The sequence below is a fragment of the Rhinopithecus bieti genome, unplaced genomic scaffold (genome assembly GCF_001698545.2).
Source record: "Rhinopithecus bieti isolate Rb0 unplaced genomic scaffold, ASM169854v2 scaffold_77662, whole genome shotgun sequence".
NCBI lineage: Eukaryota > Metazoa > Chordata > Mammalia > Primates > Cercopithecidae > Rhinopithecus > Rhinopithecus bieti.
The window spans coordinates 803,880-812,061 of record NW_016829485.1 but is presented as its reverse complement, the minus strand read 5'-3'; the positions used below and the strand labels follow the sequence as shown (position 1 = coordinate 812,061).

The 8,182-nt window shown below is 45.9% G+C and overlaps 1 protein-coding gene across 1 annotated transcript in view; it reads right to left on the bottom strand.

Moving 5' to 3' along the window:
• Nucleotides 1-315: 315 nt before the first annotated feature.
• Nucleotides 316-8,182, bottom strand: part of PMS2 (PMS1 homolog 2, mismatch repair system component) — a gene marked incomplete at its 3' end in the record, with an annotated part of 33,401 nt that continues 25,534 nt past the window's right edge. The window contains exons 12-13 of the mRNA XM_017864759.1: nucleotides 4,982-5,162; nucleotides 316-416 (exon numbers count right to left, since the gene is read on the bottom strand). Of these exons, the coding sequence (XP_017720248.1) occupies nucleotides 316-416; nucleotides 4,982-5,162 (282 nt within the window). The remainder of the gene's footprint in view (nucleotides 417-4,981; nucleotides 5,163-8,182) is intronic.

Sequence of the window (8,182 nt, the reverse complement as noted above, 5' to 3'; positions counted from 1 at the left end):
TTTTTGAGACAGAGTTTCACTCTTGTCACCCAGACTGGAGTGCAGTGACATGATCTTGGCTCACTGCAACCCTTGTCTCCTGGGTTCAAGCAATTCTCCCACCTCAGCCTCCTGAGTAGCTGGGATGACAGGCGCCCACCACCACACCCGGCTAATTTTTCTATTTTCAGGAGAGATGGGGTTTCACCATGCTGGCCAGGCTGGTCTCGAACTCCTGACCTCAGGCGATCTGCCCGCCTTGGCCTCCCAGAGTGCTGGGATTACAGGCTTGAGTCACCACACACCCAGCCGCTATGGTTCTAATTAATAACTTACCATTTTCATCAATAACAAAATCAAAGCCATTCTTTCTAAATATTTCCAGATTTTCTATCAGAACAGCTTCATTAACAGCAGTTAAGTTGAGAGTCTGAGGTCTGAAAAACACAAAAATGATTCAAACCACATCCTGAAGCCAAACATTTAGCTTTACAGCAGAAATGAAATGAAAACAACAATATTGTATTTTGAATTCATGTCAAAATAACAACATGAATAACAACACTATTCAGCTAAGTGTCATAAAACTTCCTGAGAAGTTCCTTTAATTTTCTCTTTCTTAAAGTTCTTTTTAGAAGTTAAAGTAACTACAGGCCAGGTGCAGTGGCTCATGCCTGTAATCTCAGCACTTTAGGAGGCCAAGGCAGGCAGATCTCTTGAGGCCAGGAGTTTGAGACCACTCTGGTCAACATGGTGAAACCCTCTCTCTACTAAAAATATAAAAATTAGGCCAGGTATGGTGGCGTGTGCCTGTAGTCCCAGCTACTTGGGAGGCTTAGGCAGGAGATTCGTTGGAACCCAGGAGGCAGAGGTTGCAGTGAGCCAAGATCATGCCACTGCACTCCAGCCTGGGAGACACGACAAGACTATCTCCAAAAAAAAAAAAAAACCCCACAAAACAAAATGAGCTGGAAGTGGTGGCTCATGCCTGTAATCCCAGCTACTTGGCAGCTACTTGGGAGGCTGAGGCACTAGAATTGCTTGAACCCAGGAGGCGGAGGTTGCAGTGAGCTGAGATCGCATCACTGCACTCCAGCCTGGGCAACAGGGCAAGACTCTGTCTCAAAAAAAAAAAAAGAAAAGTTAAAGTAGCTACGAAAGTAGTTTGCCTTTTCCTCAGTCTGCCACCCCAATGACTCCAACTTTTTCTGAATCCTTTCCTTAAGGATAACAATATCACAAAAATGCTATATTTCCTCCTTCTAATAGAGAATTTGAAACACTGGGTTAGGTCATTGCCAGCATTTGTAAACAGAATGAACAGACAGAATTTATTTTGCTATCCAGTTCCATCCTCTGCCTGTATTATATCTCCATCCTTCTCCTGGAGTTAGTGAGTGCTTTTTTTTTTTTAACTTTTTGTTATTGTTTCAAAGATAGAGACAGGGTCTCACTATGTTGCCTAGGCTGGTCTCAGACTCCTGGGCTCAAGCGATCCTCTCACCTCGGCCTCTGAAAGTGCTGGGATTACAAGTGTGAGCCACTGCATCCAGTCCTGAGTGCTGGATAAGACAAACACTGCTAAAGGCAGGAGACAGCCAGTGAGCAAACACAGGCGTGGTCCTGGAGCTAACAGATTACTGGGGAAGAAAGACGTTGAGCAGATACTCATGCGAGTCAATTATGATGACAAACGACAGGAAGGTCAGGAAGAAAAAGCACCCAGTGTCATAAGTGAGACTTCACCCGGGGTCAGGAAGTGACCTTTGAGCTGAGTCTGGGGAGAAGAGAGAGTTAATCAGGTAATGGGGGAGAAGTGGGTGCAGGGGGCAGGACAAGTACTCTAGGCAGAGACGACAATGTGTGCCAAGCCCCGGGATGGACGGCTGATGTTTGCAGAGCCGCACATAAAGACATCCTTCATTCTGCTTAGTGGCCACACGGATTCATCAGGCCTGCCAAGGGAAAAAGAAAGACGGCCAGAGAGGCTCCAGTACAGGGAACGAGAGGAAGAGGAACGGGAAAAGCTACAGAGGTCAACGGGGCCACCCTACGCAGGCGCTGGCAGGGCAGGGTGGAACTGGGCCTTTATCCTTTAATCTTGAAGTGTGGTCCATCTGGGACCCAAAGTGGTCTGTGATTACCTGGGCCAACTTGAGATGTCACAGACGAGAGGTTATCTTTGCAGAATGGCTAAAAAATACAAGACCTCAGCTGGGCACGGTGGCCCCTGCCTGTAATCCCAGCACTTTGGGAGGCTGAGGCGGGTGGATCACCTGAGGTCAGGAGTTCGAGACTAGCCTGATCAACATGGCAAAACCCCTCTCTACTAAAATACAAAAATTAGCCAGGTGTGGCAGGCGGGCGCCTGTAGTCCCAGCTGCTCGGGAGGCTGAGACACAAGAATCACTTGAACCAGGAGGCAGAGGTTGCAGTGAGCCGAGATCACGCCACTGCACTCCAGCCTAGGCAAAGGAGCAAAACTCTGTCTCCAAAAAAAAAAAAAAAAAAAAAAAAAAAAAAAAAAAAAAGAAAACAAAAACCTCCATTAAGAGGAACAGGAAAGGGATACCTCAGGATTATAAAGTAGCTTACTAAATGTCTTTTTTTTTTTTTATTTTTTGAGACGGAGTCTCGCTCTGTTGCCCAGGCTGGAGTGCAGTGGCCGGATCTCAGCTCACTGCAAGCTCCGCCTCCCGGGTTCACGCCATTCTCCTGCCTCAGCCTCCCGAGTAGCTGGGACTATAGACGCCCGCCACCTCGCCCGGCTAGATTTTTTGTATTTTTTAGTAGAGACGGGGTTTCACTGGGTTAGCCAGGATGGTCTCGATCTCCTGACCTCGTGATCTGCCTGTCTCAGCCTCCCAAAGTGCTGGGATTACAGGCTTGAGCCACCGCGCCCGGCCTCCTAAATGTCTTTATTATTACCATTGCCTCCTACTGAGAATAAAAACAATTCATGCATTCCACAGGAGAGTACTCAGTAAGCTAGATAGGTTTCTCCAGCTGTTCAGTGATACATTTCTCCATGTGGGATCTACTCGTTGGGATCTGAGTTTACTTCTCTGCGTGGTTTAATTTCCTGCACGAAAATCCATGACCTCTTCTTACAACTTTGCTCAAGATAAGACTTTGGTTTTACACGATATACTATCACACCTGGCCTTTGTAAAGTGATCAGGGTAAAACATCCCAGTTCAGCCAAGGAAAGAGAAATACCAAATTCTGCAGTGACTATCTTAAAATAATGTTTATATTTTATTTTATTTATTTGTGAGACAGAGTCTCACTGTCTCACTCTGTCTCCCAGGCTGGAGTGCTGTGCAGTGGCATGTTTATATTTTATTTATTTGTTTGTAAGACAGGGTCTCACTGTCTCACTCTGTCTCCCAGGCCGGAGTGCTACACAGTGGCATGTTTATATTTTATTTATTTGTTTGTAAGACAGGGTCTCACTGTCTCACTCTGTCTCCCAGGCTGGAGTGCTGTGCAGTGGCACAATCATGGCAGCCTCAATCTCCTGGGCTCAAATGATCCTCCCACCTCAGCCTCCTGAATAGCTGGGACCACAGGCACACACCATCAAGTCTGGCTAATTTTTTATATTTGTTGTAGAGACAAGGTTTCACCATGATGCCCAGGCTGGTCTCAAACTCCTAAGCTCAAGGGATCTGCCTGCCTCAGCCTCCCAAAACTCTGGGATTATAGGCGTGTACCCCTGCACTCAACCTGCAGCGACCATCTGACTTCTGATTACTCTACTGTAAATCAAGACTGGCGCACAGGCTGTCTTTCTGAACACATACATTCCATACACTATCCATACTAATACTCGGTACTATAAATTGCCCTCATCAAAAGGAGCTTCTGGCTAACCAGTGATCAACATTTTTAATAGCCAAAAAGGTCTGATACTTAGAGAACATGTTAACTGTGTGAACTTGGGCAGGTTACTCAACCTCTCTGTGTGCCTCAGTTTTATCACTTGTGGAATGGTGATGGTAACAGTAGCAACCTCATTGGTTTTTGAGGATTAAATGAACTAATACACATACATTATTTCAACAGTGCCTGGCAGACACTAGGCATTCAATAAATGGTAATATCACTATTATTATGTAAAAGTATAAAATCTGCTATACGAATACTTATGGAAAATACATATATACATACAGACACACATATAAACTAGTAGATCTCTTTTTTTTTTTTTTTGAGATGGAGTCTCACTGTGTCACCCAGGCTGGAGTGCAGTGATGGATCTCGGCTCACTGCAACGTCTATCTCCCAGGTTCAAGCGATTCTGCTACCTCAGCCTCCTATCTGGAATTACAGGTGTGCACTGCCATGCCTGGCTAATTTTTTGTATTTTTACTTTTTATCATTATTATTTTTTTTTTGAGATGGAGTTTCACTCTTGCTGCCCAGGCTGGAGTGCAATGGCGCGAACTCAGCTCACCACAACCTCCATCTCCCGGGTTCAAGCGATTCTCCTGCCTCAGCCTCCCAAGTAGCTGGGATTACAGGTGCCCGCCACCATGCCCAGCTAATTTTGTATTTTTACTACAGACAACGTCTCACCACGTTGGTCAAGCTGGTCTTGAACTCCGGACCTGAAGTGATCCATCTGCCTCAGCCTCCCAAAGTGCTGGGATTACAGGCGTGAGCCACCGCGCCTGGCCTTTTTGTATTTTTAGTAGTGGTGGGGTTTCACCATGTTGGCCAGGCTGCTCTTGAACTCCTGACCTCAGGTGATCCACCTGCCTCGGCCTCCCAAAGTGCTGGGATTACAGGTGTGAGGCACTGCACCCGGCCAGTTCGATCTTTTTTATTTTTTACACCCCTCCTTCCTAGATCTCTTCCTTTTTTAGTAGATATGAGGTCTTGCTATGTTGCCCAGGCTCGTCTCAAACTGCCGGTCTCTTGCGATCCTCTTGCTTCGGCCTCTGTTAGATCTTAAATTTGAGGGGGAGTTTGGGAATCAACACTAAAAAAAACTTACGCAATAAGCCTCTGTCCCTGGAGCACGGTGTGCTGTTGCAGCATCTCAAAATTGTATTTCTCATCCGTGGCATGCTGGTCCACTATGAAGATATCCTCGTTCAGTTTGGTTATTATAAATCCCAGGTTAAACTGACCAATGATTTCCATTTCTGCAAACATCGTTTTACTGTAGGTAGAAAATGTTAATTATGAGACNTATTTTTTAGTAGAGACGGGGTTTCACCGTGTTAGCCCGGATGGTCTCGATCTCCTGACCTCGTGATCCACCCGTCTCGGCCTCCCAAAGTGCTGGGATTACAGGCTTGAGCCACCGCGCCCGGCCAATTATGAGACACTTTACAAGATTATTTTTCTGATTATGTTATAGACGACTGTAATAAAAAAAGTCAAACAATACAAAAACACAAAATAAAGTCCCCAGTCATCCCATTTTCTTTTTTTTTTTTGTTTTTTTAAGACAGAGTCTCGTTCTGTCACCCAGGCTGGAGTGCAATGGCACAATCTCAGCTCACTGCAACCTCCACCTCCCAGGTTCAAGTGATTCTTCTGCCTCAGCCTCCTGAGTAGCTGGGATTACAGGCAAATGCCACCGTGCCCAGCTAATTTTTGTATTTTTAGTAGCGACAAGAGTTTCATCATGTTGGTTAGGCTGGTCTCGAACTCCTGACCTCATGATCTGCCCGCCTTGGCCTCCCAAAGTGCTAGGATTACAGGCATGAGTCACCGCACCTGGCTTAACCATCCCACTTTCTTTTTTTTTTTTTTTTTTTTGAGACGGTGTCTCACTCTGTCACCCAGGCTGGAGTGCAATGGCCGGATCTCAGCTCACTGCAAGCTCCGCCTCCCGGGTTCACGCCATTCTCCTGCCTCAGCCTCCCGAGTAGCTGGGACTACAGGCGCCCGCCACCTCGCCCGGCTAGTTTTTTGTATTTTTAGTAGAGAGGGGTTTCACAGTGTTAGCCAGGATGGTCTCGATCTCCTGACCTCGTGATCCGCCCGTCTCGGCTTCCCAAAGTGCTGGGATTACAGGCTTCAGCCACCGCGTCCAGCCAACCATCCCACTTTCTAAAGATAACATTAATTATTCATTCATCCAAGTCTCCAGAGAAGGCATCAGTTGCTACTATTAACAATTTAAATGGAATATATCCTTCTAGACCCTTGTCTCTCTATATAAATTTTTTTAATTTTAAAAAACAAAAATGGAAACTTAATTCTCCATTCTACTGTCATCACTTAATGCATCTGAAAGACGTTTGCAGATCTGTACACATAGATCTACTTCATTATTTTTTTATTATTATTTTTCTAAGACGGAGTCTCACTGTGTTGCCCAGGCTGGACTGCAGTGGCGCGACCTTGGCTCAAGGCAACCTATGGTCCTGGTTTCGGGCAATTCTCCTGCCTCAGCCTCTCGAGTAGCTGGGACTACAGGCATGCACCGTCAAGCCCAGCTAATTTTTGTATTTTTAGTAGAGACGAGGTTTCACCATGTTGACCAGGCTGGTCTTGAACTCCTGACCTCAAGTGATCCACCCGCCTTGGCCTCCCAAAGTGCTGGGATTACAGGCGTGAGCCACCACGTCCGGCCTACTTCATTCTTTTTAATGGCCACATAGGAAGTCACTGCGTGAATGTACCATAATTTGTCTGTCAAATTCCCGACTAAAGCACATTTCGGTTGTTTCCAATTTCAATCGTGCACTCAAAGCTGCAGCAAAGACTTCTGTGCACAAACCTACTCATCTGTGGGTGCATGTCTGGGAGACAGACGCTAGAGGGAGAATCACATATGTACTTTTTGATGGGAAATCTGTGAAAATGCACACTCCCGCCATGGTGTCTAAGAGTACCTTTTGCCAACACTGGATATCAATCCTCTAATCTCTGCCAGGCCGACCACTGGGTCCTTTGCTGGGTGGCTTCAACATCTAATGTCATTAGATACTATCTTAGTAAATCCGGACAAAAGACAGACACCACCCCTAACCTTCACACGAGAAACTGACACTGTCACTCTCAGTCCCACACAAGTAAACGTGGTGAAAACGGATTTTCCACAGTATCAGTGCTGTGACGATAAGAAATGACTCTGTTAAAGCAGCCATGGATGTTTCCTGGTTCTCACCTGGTGTCCTGAGCTGAGGATGAAAGGAGCTGAGATTAGGCTGGGCACGGGGGCTCACGCTTATAATCCCAGCACTTTGGGAGGCCAAGGTGGGCAGATCATTTGAGCATGGGAGTTCAAGACCAGTCTGGCCAACATGGTGAAACCCCATCTCTACTAAAAATAAAAAAATTAGCCAGGCATGGTGGTGGGCACCTGCACTCTCAGCTACTTGTGAAACTAAGGCAGAAGAATCGCTTAAACCCAGAAGGCAGAGGTTGCAGTGAGCTGAGATCGTACCAGTGCACTCCAACCTGGGTGAAAGAGCGAGACTCTGTCTCAAAAAAAAAAAAAAAAAAAAAGGAGCTGATACTGTTGTTTCTTTCTATAACTGCTCCAGGAAGACCCGGTCCCATGTCACCATGTCACCATGCTCATCACCATCACAATCAACCACAGGGGATAGTCTGATGAACTATGAGACCTCCACACAGCATGGATTACTGAGCCCACGTTTCCTATTGTGAGGGACTCCACACAGAGCTCAAATACAAGTCATAACCAAACCAATCCCCAAATCTTATCTTTGAGGGTCTGTCTCCTGGTACCAATTCCGTATCAGTCAGAGCACAATCAAGAGACAAAAACCACACTAGTGATTTTAACAGGGATTCTGTTTTTTTTTTTTAAAAGACAGGATCTTGCTCTGTCACCCAGGCTACAGTACAATGGCATGATCATAGCTCACTGCAGCCTCAAACTCCTGGGCTCAAGTGAGCCTCCTGCCTCAGCCTCCTGAGTACCTGGGACTACAGGCATGCAGTAATGTACTTGGCTAATTTTTTTTTTCTTTAGAGATGGGATCTCATTATATTGCCCAGGCTGTTCTCAAACTCCCTGCCTCAGCCTCCCAAAGTGCTGGAATTACATGGCACCACCATGTCAGGCCTGAGGAGGAAAAATGTATAATAAAGCATTACACAAACTAGTAAAACGTGGTTAACTACTATGCTAATAAATACAGGAATGGAAAATGCTACTACCTCTAGGCAAGAGGGAGAGTCCTCAGAAAAGGAACTCTTTTTTTTTTTT